Source organism: Eschrichtius robustus, chromosome 4 (genome assembly GCF_028021215.1).
Source record: "Eschrichtius robustus isolate mEscRob2 chromosome 4, mEscRob2.pri, whole genome shotgun sequence".
NCBI classification, from domain to species: Eukaryota; Metazoa; Chordata; class Mammalia; order Artiodactyla; family Eschrichtiidae; genus Eschrichtius; species Eschrichtius robustus.
This window is the reverse complement of record NC_090827.1, coordinates 18301148-18318731: the sequence shown is the minus strand read 5'-3', so window position 1 is coordinate 18318731 and position 17584 is coordinate 18301148. Positions and strand designations below refer to the sequence as shown.

Below are 17584 nucleotides of genomic sequence, written 5' to 3'. Positions count from 1 at the left end.
TTAATTGCAAATGTAACAATGGCTACAAAGTTAAGAGCTGTGTGTTCTGAAAGCCTATTGCAAGAGCAAATGGATTCAGGGAAGATTTGAGACCCAAAGGATGAGCAAGAATTAGACAACAAAGTTAATAAGCCATGGGTCAAAATAGCTTTTTATATAGTCTAATATCCCGATAGTATTCTAGAAATGAGTTAATTTTTTATGGTTCTAGTGCCCTCAAAGGCAGCTATTATGACTGAGATTACTAGCTGCCTACCCCGTCTTTATTCTTTTTCTTTCTTTCTAACAGAACCCAATTTTATTTAGAAGAACAACATTCCCAGGTAAAACAACTACTTAAAGTTCCCTTATAGCTATAGAATGGTTATTTGACACAGTTTTAAACAATGGGAAGAAAGCAAAAGTTACTGGTTTGGCTTCTAGGAAAGTTCCTCTTGGAAAGTGTTTCAGCTGTTATACACAATTTTTGCCTTTTGTCCTTTCTCTTCATTTCCGAAATGAGAATGCTATGGCTAAAATCTTGAGAACGTTAGGATGAGGGTCACAATCTAAGTATGGTAAAACAGAAAGCATGAAATGGCCTAGATTCCCAGTGTTATTGGGGATCCCCTAGGCTCCTGTATTCCTACTGTCAGTTTTCTTTAATTTGAGAGAATAAAAGAAAAATTAATCTGCAAATACGTAGGGTACATAGAATCCTATCTGCGGAAACCTTGCCTTCCTTCTCATCAGGTGGCTTTATTCTCATTCTGCTCTTATATTGACAAAGAAAGAAATATTCAAGTAGATATGGTGTATTTGTTTAATGTATAATGTATAATGTTTTTTATATGTTCATGTGTCTATATAAACTATAAGTAATAGAAGAATTAAAAAATAGAGGATATCAATTCTAGCTAGAGTGATCAAGAATGCTTCATGGACCATGTTCCATTTTAACTGAGCTTTAAAATTGTAAAACTGCCTTCACAATTTAAAAAGGCTTTGCATACCAAGGAGAATCTCCTGAATTTTTTCCCATAGACACTCAGGAGCCAATGAATGCTTCCAGCAGATGTCTGTCATGTTTCAGTACAATAACTTATTTGCTACTGGGATGCCAGTGATTTGAGACTGAAAGACGTAAAGGTTAAAGAGGCAGTTAATACAGTTGTCAAGTAGTATTTTAGAGCACTTACCAGGATCTTTTTAGTAGTAAAGGAAAGAGAGCATTGATTTTTAGATATGGGGGAGAAGGGTGAAGAAACGTGAGAGCCAGCTTTCTATTTTCAGTCCTTGCTAGATGAGGAATTATTGTAGGCAGGTGAGAAAGGATAGATGGTTAGGTAGTTGGGGAAGGGAAGATAATGAGTTTTATCTTAAGACTACGTGAGAATAATGATGTGGAAATGTACAGCAAACAACTAGAAATTTGTGATTTAAATGTGAATTGTATAATGTTATGTTGGAGAAATCAGGTGAAATTAATGGTTTTATTGCCTACATGATTTTGTCCATCAGCAGTTTTTGTTATTCTTTACTGGGCCTTGAAGTATCATGGTATAGCTGACAATTGTAGTTTCTTTCGTAAATCAGCATTAGGATAAAGGGTCTTTTTCACTGTGCTGGGAGAATACAGAAAATGAAATCCATACGTCCTATTTTTGACTATCACTTACAATTAACATTATGTCACATCTATATTAAAATATTTTTATTTCTAAAATAACATTCTTTTCTAAGTCATATATTTAAAGAGATATGTTTAGAATGATGAATATTAGGAATGCTGAAAAATGGCAAGGGTAACATGTTTGTAATTATAATTTGCAATATGCAGAACAAAGATAATTTGATTATCATCTGAGATGCCTTTCTTCTCTGTAAATCCAAAATTAAACAACTTGGATAAACATATTGGTAAATTGCTTTAATCAAAGTTTTCTGCATATTCAGGCAAACTTCACTACATTTATGGCCTATAATTTTTTTCACCATATATATTTGATTAAAGATTTTGATTTGAAGCTTTGATTGAAAGTATCCTTCAAGTCTTCTTAAGTTACTTCATTAAGTTGACAAGTTTCATCATAAAAGAAGCTCTAAGTGACTTTTTAATAATTATATATTTGGGATTTTAAACTAAAATTTTAGACCAGAATATACTTAGCTATGAAATAACAGCTAGAACGAGTTACCCCCCAAATAAATAAATTTTAGCCCAAATCATAGTTAATGATTTACTAAATCATGCTACCTAGCATTGTGTGTGTGTGTGTTATGTGTGTATACATATATACCTTACTGGAAGCAGAAATGGAAGAACAGTTATTTCTTGTAAGAAGTAGTTCTGGTTTAGTTGCCTAGGATGTTAACTCTCGTAAAGTATATGAATTTCTCTCACATAGCTATTATTATTAGACCTGCTATATCGCTGTGGACTCGTCCTGCTGGTGAGAGTTTGTCTACTAAGCACAGGAAGACTGAGATTCCACTCTGCCTTTGTGGCTCTGCATCCTCTTCATGTTGGCCTTCTGAGTTTTTGGTTGAGTGCCTGAGGGTCTCTTTTTTTCTCCCAGGAAGTCCCACCCTTTACAAATTTTCAGCTTACTCTTTAGCTTCCTATGGCATTCGGGTTCAAGACTTGGCAAATATCTTGAGAAAGAGGCTTGTACTCTGTTGCCAGCCCTTGTTCTAGTGTGACTTTGGCTCCTAAGCATCAGAAGACTGCAAATTTTATTCTGTCTCTTCAACCCAGACTTCTGTTCTTTTGCCTGTTCTAGCACACAGCAAATAGTCCATCATAAAGAACCAGTAATGAATTTGGTCTCCCCTAGTCTTCAGTCCCTTATGATAGACTGTGTGACCTTTGAATTTGGTCTCCCCTAGTCTTCAATCCCTTATGATAGACTGTGTGACCTATGATAGACTGTGTGACCTTTGATAGTTCTTCTTTTCCTTAGAATAATCTGTCTGCCTATGAAAAACCTAATCTTTAGCTCTTGCCCTGACTTGCTAAGTGCCCATTTAGAAGAGAGCAGTTTGCAGGGTAAACTCACATTAGAAGGGCTTTCCCCATTTTTGAATTTAATACATAAAATCCTCTTTGCTTTCACAGATCTCTTATATCTTTAAAATTATGATTTTAACATTTTACCATTTTTGAAAAGTAACAATGATTTATCAAAACCTACTCATTGGTGGAAATGCTGGAATAGCTACTTTAATTACAAATAAAACATGTTAAGACAAAATGCAATTTAGAAATAAACAGTCACTCTCACTTAACATTTTTAAAAATTTAATTTACCATAATAATACGATAATTAAAAATTTTTATGCACAGCTCCACAAATATATACAGCAAATATTGACAAAACTACAGTGAGAAACAGACAAATTCAAAAATAAAAATAAACCTATTCTATTTTATTTATCTGTATAGATCTATCTTTAAAAGACAGAATAGAGTTGACCACCTTGTGATGTTACTGATCAAGAAAAAAATGAGAAATGGCAAAAATAACAAATATCAAAAATGTAAAGAAGGACATTTCTGCAGATTCTTGAAGCAATGAACAGATAATTTTTTTTTCTTAATAAATTTGAAAACTCAAGACAACATGGACAACAGTCCTTACTAAAGAAAAATATAATCCAGAGTTAATATATTATCTAAAATGTCTATTTTTCAACCAAAACTTATTAGATATGCAAATATCAGTAAGTACATTTCATACTCAGGGGGAGTATAAGAAACCTACTCTGGTAAGATTAGACATTGTATCAAATGGATGAAGATTTCAAAGCAGCCACCGTAAATACATTCAAAGAATCAAGGGAACTTATGTTTAAATAACTGAAGTAAAATATACTGAGTTAGATGATAGGAAATCTCAAAAAAGAAATAGAAACAAGCAGGCAAGCAAGCAAAAGAAACAAAAAAGAATTCCAAAATTATAAAGTACAATAATGCACATGAAAAATTCACCAGCTGGACTCAATAGCAGATTTGAGATGACAGAAGACAGAATCAGTGAACTAAATAATAGCTCGATAGAAACCATTAAATCTGAAGAAAAAAGAAAAAAAGATTGAACAAAATGAACAGTTTCAGAGACCTTTGGGTCAATGTCACATATTCCAACATATATGTAATGATAGTCTCAGAAGGGAAGGTGAGAAAGAAAGGGGCAGAAAAAACATTTGAAGAAAAGATAGCTGAAAACTTTCCAAAATTAATGAAAAACATGAATATATAAATCCAGGAAGTTCAGTGAACTGCTAAGTAAGATAACTATAAAGAGAACACACTCTTAGACATATCATAGTCAAACTGCTGAAAACCAAAACAAAGAGAACATCTTGAAAGTGAAAAACAATTTATTACATACAGTGGAAATAATATGATCATGAACTTCTCATCAGAAATAATGGAGGCTGGGACTTCCCTGGTGGTCCAGTAATAAAGAATCTGCCTTACAGTGTGGGGGACATGGGTTCGATCCCCAGCTGGGGAACTAAGATCCCACATGCCACAGGGCAACTAAGCCTGCATGCCACAACTACTGAGCTCACGTGCCTCAACTTGAGAGCCTGTGTGCTGCAAACTACAGAGCCCACGCACTCTGGAACCCGCACGCCACAACTATTGAGCCCAGGCGCCCTGCAGCCCGCATGCCACAACTAGAGAAGAGAAAACCTGCACGCCACAACTAGAGAGAAGCCCACACACTGCAACAAAGAGCCCGCTTGCCTCAACGAAGATCCCGCATGCAGCAGCTAAGACCTGACGCAACCAAAAAAAAAAAAACTCTTAAAAAAAAAAAGAATGTAATGGAGGCCAAAAATCAGTGAAATGACATATTCATAATGCTGAGAGAAAAGCAAGTCAACCAAGAATTCTGTATCCAGTGAAAGTATCATTAAAAAATGAAATGTGAAGTAAAGACATCCCTAAGTCCTTTACTGTAGCATGGTAAAAGGAAAATTTATTTTGAGGCTAAAACTTGAGTTCAGTCTTTATTTGCATTGTGCATACATCTTGGGAGACAACTCAGTGATCAAATGCTCCATTTCTTGCTGGGCCTGGGGGGTTTAATTGTTGGTGTTTGGTAATTAGAGTTTTGGAAGATAAGAGCATACATGCAGTTTAATATGTCCAAGGTTAGAGAGTATATGAAATTTCACATGTCAAAATGGCAGGGAACAGGGATGGGAAAAATACTGAATTTTTTGAAATGAGGAGCTGGTCTTTGGGGCTCCAGGTCAGTTAGGCTTCCATTTTAAGTGGTTAATATAAGGGTTCTGGGCATGGGGAATTGTGCATGGGCTTCAACTCAACATGGTTGAATAAAACCACAGAGTATGGGAAAAGGTTTTTCCATAATACAAACAGGATGACCTGCCTTCCTTTGAAGTTGGTTGCCACCAGTGATTTTTTTTTTTTTTTTACTGCCTGATTCACTGTCTTCATGTGATTCCCAGCAACTTAACTACTTTGGATTTTGTTGTTGTTGTTTGTTTGTTTGGGGCTTAAAATACTCAGAGCTTTCCTTTCAAATATCCTGTTGGTATCTTTCTGCAGGAAAGGGAGTTATCACTGAGGGTTTCATGTAGTCCCACAACTAATAGAAATAATAATGCTAATAATGATGATGATGGCATTGAAAGCAAATACTAGTGCATGTATCAGGTATGTTGATCTGAACAAATAGACTGCCAGATATTTCTCCAGCTAAGATGAGTTTATCTGAGATCAGCAGAGAATTGCAGTTTGGTGTCTGCAACCATGGTGAACCACGTGCAAGTCCCTGCAGGGCAAGGGAAGGAGAACACTTTTACAGAAAGGAAAAGGGAGGTTAGGAGGGCTATAGAAAACAGAGTCCATGGCATTTCATTGGCTGAGTACTTGCCAGGAAAGAAGAGGGTCTTTCTTCTTCCTCTTGGGCTCTGCTGTTGTCCCATGGTTTGAGAGCTCTCCCTCCTGATCTTCTGACTATATTTAATTGAGATTTTTGTTTATTAATTTTTTTACAGATACCATTCTAAGAATTTTGCATACATCAATTATTTTAATTCTATGATTATTCATGTCATTTTTAGGTAGGGTCCTGGTTTTCCAGATGAAGAGGTCAAGACACCTTAGACTTAACTTTAATTTACATTGAGACATAGCTTTTATTTCATCATTTTATGGCATTTTCCCTCAGTCTCTAATTGCTCTTTCAGTTTGTCCTCCCACTGTTGCCTCTGGGAACATAACTGCTAGCTCTATCAGTGCCACCACTAGAATAGAATTTTTTTAAAAATTCAGCTTCTTTAAACTAAAAAATAAATAAAATAAAATAAATCTAAAATGGAATTTTTAATGTTCTGTGTCTTTTTGAATAACTGGCTGCCAGTTGAAAGGCTGGCATTTGAGCCTGTGACCTAGAGTCACGTCCTAGCTTTTTAAAATTAGACCAGGAAGATGAGAGTCAGGTGATTTTGGCTTTTATGCTGGGACTCAGATTCTGCTGCAAAGCATGTGGAATTTCCCAAACACAGGAACAGGATTCAAGTACTGTGTTAAAAAAAAAAGGTGTGAGAAATGTCTATTATATCCACTCATCATGTGCATTCTCTGTTTTCTGTGATGTACAAAGGATCACCAACAGAAATTTGATGATCTTATCTATACATACTATTTTTCCCTGAAATGGTATGTAAAGTACTATATATAGGTATTGTTTAAGTTATTGCTTTTAAACAGGGTTTCAGATTTGTCTTACTAATCCTAGGAATTAATTAATGCCTAGAAAATTTATTTGACATATTAACCTCTTGGTCAGATAAAATGAGAGTTGAAGATGAGTAAGAAGAGCCTAGAAACATCAGTAAAGGACACAGGTAGGGAATAAGTTTTCAGAGAAGCATGAAAATGCTATAAAAAGATGTGGTCATGATGAGGGTAGTATATTTTCACTTGGTAGAGGAGCCAGTGAATCTAATGAAATATAGGGTAGCTAGTTTGACGAAGTTTTCTAGAGTGGAACACACTATTGTTGAAGAAAACTGATCGCTTGTGCAGTTACTTACTTTTTCTTCAAGCCATTAAAAAAGAAAAAAAAAAAAGAAAAGGTTCCTGTGTGGCAGCAGCGAAACCCGTCAGTCATATCTAGGCTAGGCACTGGAAGAGGGACTAGGTGTTGACTCCAGGCAGGGTGCTAAGGGAAGCAAGAACAATAACAGCTTCTGATAAGAAAATGAAAATGCGTAGTAGGGATAATCAAGATCTTTGTAAAGCTTTCCTAAATACTCGGAGTACATTGTGTACTCATGATTTCTTTGTGCTTTTGTGCTCTCTTCTACTTTCCCTTCACATACCTCAGAAGCAGCCCCGAAAGGTCCAAAAGTCATCTTTGGAGCTATTGCTTCTGTGGCTTATCCTCCGCCTACCTTTACTAAATGTACTCCTAATGCAGACAAGAAGCAAACAGCTGTTGACATTTCTTAGTTGACTTATAGATTGTGGCATTTGTGTTTGACACAGTACTTAAACCAGAAACGTGGGGTTTCATGTAAGAATCTCCTCCGCTAGTCATGATCAGTACTTTTACCGTATTTAGTGATTCTTTGGAAGTGGGAGATAATGTTGTTGGCTTGTGCTTGAGGGTGATAATAGGGATATAAGGAACAAGAGAACGTATGTTTTATAAAGTATGGCTCCTAGATGGACTTCAAAAGTTTGCTTTCTCAGTATCCAAATTTGTTTGAATTATTTGAAACATTAAAATTCTTCTCTGTTGGTCTAGACCCTGATTGTTCAGTCTTGTTTTTTACGTTGAAATTAGCTTTTGTAGAATAGTAAGATTAGCTAACCCTTTTGTAGAATCAGGAACTAATCTAAGTATTTTACTTGTTTTAACTCATTTAATCCTCACAGCAACCCAATGACATACGATATAAATTTTATAGTTTCCCCACTTACAGATGAGGACACAGAGGATCACAGAGGTTAAGTAGCTCTCTTAGGGTCCCACAGCAAGTAAGGAGCAGATATGTGGACCCAAAGCAGTCTAGTGCTAGAGTCTCTACCCTTAGCCACAATACAGGTCTCCTGCCTGCCAGAAAATCATTAAAACTTAAAAAGTTTGGTCTTTATACATAATACAGATGAACAGATTTGTTATATATATAATATGTTATGTTTTAAAATAATTTGAAGAAAATGAGTTTTATAAGTTTCCATTGAGGTAATTAGCTAATGGTTTCCAGGCATTAATTGTGCAACAAATATATGATATTTTTGATTTAATTTAGTTTAGAATTATTATTGTGGTTATTAATATCCGTGTGGTTTATGTTGATTAAAAATGTTAATATAACTGTAGAGCACATAAAGAGCCATAAGTGATGAAAGGGGAAGCCTTTTAACTTAATTGAAATCTATTAAAATGAAATAAGCAGTCTCATTTGTAGAATAAGTAAGGTGTGCTCACATAGGACAGTTAAGCAGGAATAGTTTTGCTGCTTAAGAAAACAAATAACCACTGCTCTCATTTCTGTATAAAATTTGATTTTCATTATGAAATTTGAAAATTAGAGTTTGATCTATATTATGAAGGCCATTTTTTTTAAGAATGTGAACCTATACTTCATAATTCTGTTTATTTTATCTTAAATTTTTGACAAGTGAATTTAAGGAGGGCATAGATTTAGAGATACTCTTTTAAATTTCTATTTTTAATGGCTAATTAAAGAAAATTTTCATATTTTCTATTACCATTGCTTAGTGTGACATATGCTATATGTTTTTGGAAATTTTTTATATGTTTATGCTAGTCCATTGAAATTTGTTTCAGGATGTTCCAGCACCAGGCACCTATGATGTTCAAAAATCATATGAGATGTCTCAAGTTCAGCATAAGTACATGCCACCTCGTAGTTTGGTGGCTAGAATAAAACATGCCTCGTTTCTTAGCACAACTCCTCGGTGCCTGGACAAAATGAATGATGGGCCAGGTAAGTGTAGACTGTCTTTTTAAAGAAATGGGAACAAAATCTAAGGTTTCCTTATTAAAATAGACAATTGTAAACATACATTTACATTTATCATGTCTCTTTTAAGTGTGCAGGACAAAAAAATAACCGCTTATTTAGTGAAAGGTTTTAGATGTTTTTTCAACTGTAAGAAGATTTGTTTGGAGTTTTATGTCTTTCAATGTTACCAAAGACAATTTTACTAATTTTACTAGAGCTAATGTCATATCCTATTAGAGAAAAAAACCAAACTCTTAATATGCTATAGTTGTTAGAGGAGAAATAACTACTGATGTGGAAGATCAGTTGTATACAAGATATATATCATGCCAGTCTCATGGAATTATTTTAATTTTCCTCAAGTATTAAGAAAGCAGCTATATAAAAGGTAAACATTTATTTGAGGGGTTGAAATTCCAAAAATAATTTTGATTTTTAAAATTGGGATTAGTTCAGCTACTAGTAATGGCATTTTTGTACTAAAATAGAATGAAATAACTTTCCCTGATAATGAAAATGAACCGGTAAGTAGATTATTTCACACAAGAGAATTAGATAAAGAATAGGAACAAGAGTTTCCAACAGCAGTTTCCAAATGTATTGCCACTAAATAACCAAACTGTTGTAATGAATCTTTTTTTTTTTTTTTAAAGTTACCTCGTATCCTTTTTTTTTAACTTTGGGTTTATTTATTTATTTATTTATTTATTTATTTATTTATTTATTTATTTATGGCTGTGTTGGGTCTTCGTTTCTGTGCGAGGGCTTTCTCTAGTTGCAGCGAGCGGGGGCCACTCCTCATCGCGGTGCGCGGGCCTCTCACTATCGCGGCCTCTCTTGTTGCGGAGCACAGGCTCGAGACACGCAGGCTCAGTAGTTGTGGCGCACGGGCCTAGTTGCTCCGCGGCATGTGGGACCTTCCCAGACCAGGGCTCGAACCCGTGTGCCCTGCACCGGCAGGCGGATTTTCAACCACTGCGCCACCAGGGAAGCGCTGTAATGAATCTTTATGAGACTATGAAGAGAAAAAATGAAACAATGGAGTTTTTAAATGAAAAATCAAAGCGGAAGAATACGATGGGTCAAGCAAATAAGAATACTTGGGAGACCCTGAGATCCATAGAGACTTGCTTTATTTTTCACTGTCTATCAGGAATCAAGTATATTACCAACTTAAAGGTCCATTTTAAGTCCAAATTTAGCTTTTCTTATTTTCTTTTTCTTCTCTTGAGTTATTGTACCATTGTTGATTTTGTCAGGTTTTAGCTTTGTTTTGAAGTAGAATTCAAATTCCTTTACTGTGTCTCTGACCACACTCATTATGTGGTCACTCAGAAGTGGTGCAGGGAAATTAGTTCTTTGAAGTTCAGGTACTATCACTGTCACCGTGACCAAGCACAATCAATCAAGTAACAATATCTATTCCAGAGTCTCTTAAAGTAGATTAGATTGGTCTTCATATTTTCTGAAGATTTTTTTTCTCTTTGCCTTTACTCTCGTCTCCATAAAAATTATTATAGATGCAATGCATAGTAAGAGCTTCAGTTAAGTTCCAGAATTGGCACTCTGACTTTTCATTGCTTCAGTATTTAGCCTAGGGCAAGTAAATTCACTAATTGTTTCATTAGTTTCTATTTTACAAAATTGAGATATTTGCCACCTACTTGGCTCTCATGAGAATACTAAAGATTAATAAGACTATATTTCAAAGTCATTTTCAGAACCACTGAAGCTCCTTAGAAGTATAAAATCTTATTATAATATGAAACATGTTTCTTCTTAATGCCAAGCCAACGCTAGCTTCTGAAAGAATTTGGGACAGGGAAATATCTCCATTATGAAGACAGATATTATTTGGAAGTCAAAGACATATGCACTGTCAAAGTCACTATACAACTGTAAATTAGCCAGCTTGCTAAATGAAAAGAGTTTATCACAATAAGCCAATACTTCATTAAGTTTGCCATCCTGCATCTTAAAGTAGCCTATAATTCAGATAAATGATAGCAGAAATCCCACATGCCTCTATAATCAACGCATTAGAGAAAAACGTATGGACTTCTGAAGCTATTACCTGATGCGATGATTATGAAATCTGATTTCCTCTGACATATGTAGATACTGTGATAATTATAGAATTCATTCTTTTGAACTTAATCTGCTATCTTAAGGTATACAGTCCAAAATATGTCTCTAACATAGATTTAATAGGTGACCAGGGCCAATTTAATTAATATCCATGCTTTGTTTTGGTAATTGAAGATTAACTTCTATTTGTCCTGTTACATTGATCCAATCAAGGCAAAGAAGTCAGGTGTGATATTATCAACTCTCTAAATAGATTCCTCTTTTTTTGTTAATTTTCATTTAGGTTAGGTTTTTTATTGATCAATATGACAAACAATTCTTGATTCTAAAATGAGAATAGGGCTTCCCTGGTGGCACAGTGGTTAAAAATCCACCTGCCAATCCAGGGAACATGGGCTTGAGCCCTGGTCTGGGAAGATCCCACATGCTGGCAAGCAACTAAGCTGGTGTGCTACAACTACTGAGCCTGTGCTCTAGAGCCCACGAGCCACAACCACTGAGCCCATGTGTCACAACTACTGAAGCCTGTGCACCTAGAGCCCGTACTCCACAACGAGACAAGCCACTGCAATGAGAAGCCCGTGCACCGCAAAGAAGAGTAGCCCCCACTCACCACAGCTAGAGGAAGCCCGTGCGCAGCAATGAAGACCCAACGCAGCCATAAATAAATAAATAAATAAATAAATAAATAAATAAATAAATAAATAAATAAATAAATAAAAAATGAGAACAGCCCATTTATATTTACAGTTCTTAATACCATTTAACTTTTGCTGGGTACAACTAGTATGTTAAGTCTTTTGATTTTTTTAAAAAAATCATTGTTATATAATCAAAAGGTACAGTGATAATAGTTCTATTGGTTATATGCTTTGTGTCAATGTTTATCCTATGAATGATCTCCTTTATTATCATATCTTCTTAGAAATAAAATAAGAAAAAAGTGTTTTTTTAACCCTATTTTGTCATTTAAATATTGGTAATTTTGTTAAACCTTAATACCAGTGAGAAGAGCCTTTTTGGGTTTTATGTCAAATTATTTACAAGCCAGATAAAATTATTTTCTGTTATTATGTGTGCGTGCATGTATATGTACGAAGCTATAAGATTGTTTGAATTAATTTGTAGAGCCTGATATGCTTATTTGTTCCTTGAGTCATGACATAACTAAGAAGAATTGAGTGCTTTGCCTTGCAGAACTTAAAGAGCATGTATATTGTTATCTTTCTACCTAGAATAGAATAATAAGCAAGTTAAAATTGGTTACTGACTGTCGTATATTTGTAGGTAACAGTGTCAAGAACGGAGGTTGATAAATGACCCAAGTTATGAGTTTGGTTGATATACGAATAGTATTCTTCTCATGGGACTCATATACTTAATAGGACATTCAATCACTCAACATTTTATAGCTCTGTATTTATTTCAAATTGTCTTAGAACTTTTATTAACAGTATTGAGGTGATTTTATTTTATTCAAATGAAGTCTGCAGATATTTAAGAAGTGTAAAACTCATTTTCATTAGTCTAAATTAAAGAGGGAAGTAGTATATTTGCAATCAGTATACCATATACCGTTAAATGTTGTGTAACCAATAAAAACACATTTGAATCATTTAATGAAGACATTATTAAATGAGGTCTGTCACATTTTAAGCAATCTACTCTTATGCACCAAGTTTTTTTTTTTAAACATCTTTATTGGAGTATAATTGCTTTACAATGGTGTGTTAGTTTCTGCTTTATAACAAAGTGAATCAGTTATACATATACATATATCCCCATATCTCTTCCCACTTGCGTCTCCCTCCCTCCCACCCTCCCTATCCCACCCCTCTAGGTGGTCACAAAGCACCGAGCTGATCTCCCTGTGCTATGCGGCTGCTTCACACTAGCTATCTGTTTTACATTTGGTAGTGTATATATGTACATGCCACTCTCTCACTTTGTCCCAGCTTACCCTTCCCCCTCCCCGTGTCCTCAAGTCCATTCTCTAGTAGGTCTGCATCTTTATTCCCATCTTACCCCTAGGTTCTTCATAACCATTTTTTTTTTTTTTTTTAGATTCCATATATATGTGTTAACATACAGTATTTGTTTTTCTCTTTCTGACTTACTTTACTCTGTTTGACAGACTCTAGGTCCATCCACCTCACTACAAATAACTCAATTTTGTTTCTTTTTATGGCAGAGTAATATCCCATTGTATATATGTGCCACATTTTCTTTATCCATTCATCTGTCAATGGACACTTAGGTTGCTTCCATGTCCTGGCTATTGTAAATAGAGCTGCAGTGAACACTGTATGCACCAAGTTTTAATTCATGGACATGTAAATGACTTTGTGATTCATCTAGCTCAGGTAAAGTAAAATTGTTAAGTGGAAAAGAATTAAACATTACTTTATCTCTCATAGTGATCTGTTTTTGGACATTTAGAGGAGAAAAATACTCAGCAAATTTAAAAGGAAAATGAATGAAAACTTTGAGAGTGTGGAAAATTGGGCACTCTCCTACATCGTGGTGGAAGTATAAGTTGATATCAGTGATTGTCAAGGGCAGGCTGGCAGAATGTTTCAAATATACATGCCATTTAACCCTAAAATTCTCCTTCTGGGATTACCCTAAAAAATAATTAATACTATGTCCAAAGTTTTAAGCATCAAATATATTCATCCAAGAATACTAATAATGAAGTTTTTAATGTCCTAAATGAAAGAAAAATGGGGTTTAGTTAACTCTGATGTAAAAACTGAATAGAGTCCTATGAAAAATTTTAAAATGGTATATATTGCTTAAACCTGATAACAAGATAGGATTCATTTGACCAATCATTTAACAAATATGCACTTAGAGCCTCTTATGTATTAGCAGTGTTCCAGGGACTTGTGATAGAGCAGTGAACAAAATATAAACGTTGTTTCATAGAGCAAAGTTTTAGGATGGAGACATTTAATAAATGAATGAAGAAGTAGATCAATAGATTGATAGATGAGGGAAGGAAGAGAAAGAAAAAGAATGAATACTAGGTGGCTATAAATGCTATGGAGAAAAATAAGAGAAAACGAGGATTGGGAGTTCATTGTGGGTTCTGCATCAATTTCAAAAATGTTATCGGTGAAGACCTCACTTAGAAAATGATCTGTGATTAAACAGCCTTAGGCTTGTAAAAGATTGTGTTTTGCTTTTCAATTTTTAATTGTTTTCTCTATATGAACATACACTGCTTTATAGTAAGTAAAAATGATTTTAAGATTTTTAAATAAAAAACAGTTGAAGTTTAAAGCATAATTTTAATTAAAATCAAATATTTAAGTGAATGATTAAGCAATACATAGCATATAATGCAACATTTGTAGGCTGAACATAACAGGTACTGAGACTTATTTTATGTAGAAAGTATAGGTCATTTCTAATGAAAATAACATTGTGATTGCTGCATCACATTCCCACAGGAAATTATTTTAGGAAACAAATATAATTCATCTTAGAAGTTAATTGAACATATCCCATGAAGATATTTTTGTTCACTTTTTCAATAAACATAAGCAATACCTTTGATATAAAAATCAGTGTAGTGTGAAAACTAATTATTTATTCTGTTTTCTCAGTGGCTTGTAATATTATAGGTTCAGAAATACTATGGAGTTTATGAAAATGCAGTTCATCCCACTTGCCGAGTGCTGTTAACCTATTGCAATAAATATGTAATTTTTTGGTTGTTTTCCTTTAGCTTCTAGAAATGCTTTTGGGCTGTTAAAATGCAAGATAATTCTGAGTATAGGCAAAAATTGATCAGATCAATTTTGGAGACTGGTTGATTTTATATCATTATTAAAAATGGTGGAAATTTTATCATTGAAAATGAGCTAACTTTATTAGTTTTCAATCTCAAGTTATTTTTGTTTCTTTGGGCACTTCATATATATTTAAAGTAAATTCTTCTTATTTATGCATAATTTGAGAAAGATCAATTTATTAATAAGTATGTCTAGTAGGTAAAATTACCCTATATGTAGTATACAGAATACTAGTTTTCTGAGTTATTCACTTTTTGTGTAGTAAAGAATCTTTGAAGACTATGGGAAAAGCTTAATCTGAGGAGAGATCAACTATGTTGGGTGGGGTGGGGGGCAGGAAAGAACTGATGCAAAATATTTTAGAATATAAAGGATAACAGAATCAAAGTCTGAAGTAGAGTGGTAGCCTTAAAACAGAAAATGGACTTTGTTTATTGAGGGGGGAGGTAAGTTGTAAAGAATAACTGAAAATATATAGATCTTATAGAGAGAGAGAATACAGGTATACACTTCTTTTTTCTGTACTTTGCATTATTGCACTTGGCAGAAACTGCATTTTTCACAAATTGAAGGTTTGTGGCAACCCTGCGTCGAGCAAGACTATCCATACCATTTTCCCAACAGCATTTGCTCACTTCCTGTCTCTGTGTCACATTTTGGTAATTCTTGCAATATTTCAAGATTTTGCATTATTATTATGTTTGTTATGGTGATTTGTAGTCAGTGATCTTTGATGTTATTATTGTAGTTGTTTGGAGGCACCATCAACTGCACCCATACAAGATGGCAAACTTAACTGGTAAATTACGTGTTCTGACTGATCCTCCGACTTGCAGTTCCCTGTCTCTCTCCCTCTTTCAGGCCTCCCTATTCCCAGATACACAACAATATTGAAACGAGGCCAATTAATAACCCTACGATGGCCTGTAAGTGTTCAAGTAAAAGGAAGTATTGCATCTCTCACTTTAAATCAAAAGCTAGAAATGATCAAGTTTACTGAGAGAGGCATGTTTGAAAGCTGAGACAGGCTGAAAGCTAGGCCTCTTCCACAAGTTAGCCAAGTCGTGAATGCAAAGGAAAGGTTCTTGAAGGAGATTAAAAGTGCTACTCCAGTGAGCACACCAATGTTAAGAAGGCTAAACATCCTTACTGCTGATATGGAGAAAGTTTTGGTGGTCTGGATAGAAAAATCAAACCAGCTACAACATTGCATTAAGCCTAAACCTAATCCAGAACAAGGCCCTTACTCTCTTTAATCCTCTGAAGGCTGAGAGAGGTAAGGAAGCTGCAGAAGAAAAGTTTGAAGCTAGCAGAGGTTTGTCGATGTGGTTTAAGGAAAGAAGGCATCTCTATAACATAAAAGTTCAAGGTGAAACAGCAAGTAGAAGTTTCAGCAAGTTATCCAGAAAATCTAGCTAAGATAATTAGTGAAGGTGCCTACACAGAACAACAGGTTTTCAATGTAGACAAAACAGTGCTCTATTGAAAGAAGATGCCATCTAGGACTTTCATAGGTAGAGAGGAGAAGTCATTGCCTGGCCCCAAAACTTAAAGAGCAGGCTGACTCTCTTGGTAGGGGCTAATGCAGCTGGTGACTAAGTTGTACCCAATACTCATTTACCTTTCCAAAAACCCTAGGGCCCTTAGGAATTATGCTATATCTATTCTGCCTGTGCTCTATAAATGGAATAACAAAGCCTGGATGACCACACATCTGTTAACAAGGTGGCTTGCTAAATATTTGAAGCCCACTGCTGAGACCTACTGCTCAGAAAAAAAAGATTCCTTTCAAAATATTACTGCTCATTGACAATGTACCTGGTCACCCAAGAGCTCTGATGGAGATGTTCAAAGAGATTAATGATGTTTTTAAGCCTGCTAATACAACATTAATTCTACAGCCCATGGATCAAGGAGTAATTTTGAGTTTCAAGTCTTATTATTTAAGAAATACATTTCATAAGGACCTAGCTAGTGATTCTTCTGATGGATCTGAACAAAGTCAATTAAAAAACCTTCTGGAAAGGATTCATCATCCTAAATACCAGTAAGAACATTTGTGATTCATGGGAAGAGGTGAAAACATCAACCTTAACAGGAGTTTGTAAGACCTTGATTTCAACCCTCAGGATGACTTTGAGGGGTTCAAGACTTCAGTGGAGGAAGGAACCGCAGTCATGGTAGCAATAGTAAAAGAACTAGAATTAGAAATGGAGCCTGAAGATGTGACTGAATTGCTGCAATCTCAGGATAAATCTTTAACAGATGAGGAGTTGCTTCATATGGATGAACACAGAAAGTGTTTTTCTTAAAAGATGGAATCTACTCCTGGCGAAGATGCTGTGAAAATTATTGAAAGGATTTTGAACATTACATACATTTATTTGATAAAGTAGCAGCAAGGTTTGAGAGGACTGACTCCAGTTTTGAAAGAGGTTCTGCTGTGGGTAAAATGCTGTCAAACAGCCTTGCATGGTGTAGAGAAATCATTCATGAAAGGTAGAATCAATCTATGTGCCAAACCTCATTGTTGTCTTATGTTAAGAAGTTGCTGCAGCCACCCCAGTCTTTAGCACCCACCACCCCGATCAGTCAGCAGCATCAACATTGAGGCAAGACCCTCTACCAGCAGAAAGATTACAACTTGCTGAAGGCTCAGGTGATGGTTTAGCAGTTTTTAGTGATAAAGAATT

The 17584-nt window shown here is 35.0% G+C and overlaps 1 protein-coding gene across 4 annotated transcripts in view; it reads left to right on the top strand.

The window, feature by feature from the left end:
• The window catches only part of STPG2 (sperm tail PG-rich repeat containing 2), a 624720-nt gene that overhangs the window by 218312 nt on the left and 388824 nt on the right, over positions 1-17584 (top strand). For all 4 annotated transcript variants that reach the window (XM_068542062.1, XM_068542060.1, XM_068542061.1 and 1 more), the window contains one exon: positions 8826-8985. In XM_068542062.1, the coding sequence (XP_068398163.1) occupies positions 8826-8985 (160 nt within the window). The remainder of the gene's footprint in view (positions 1-8825; positions 8986-17584) is intronic.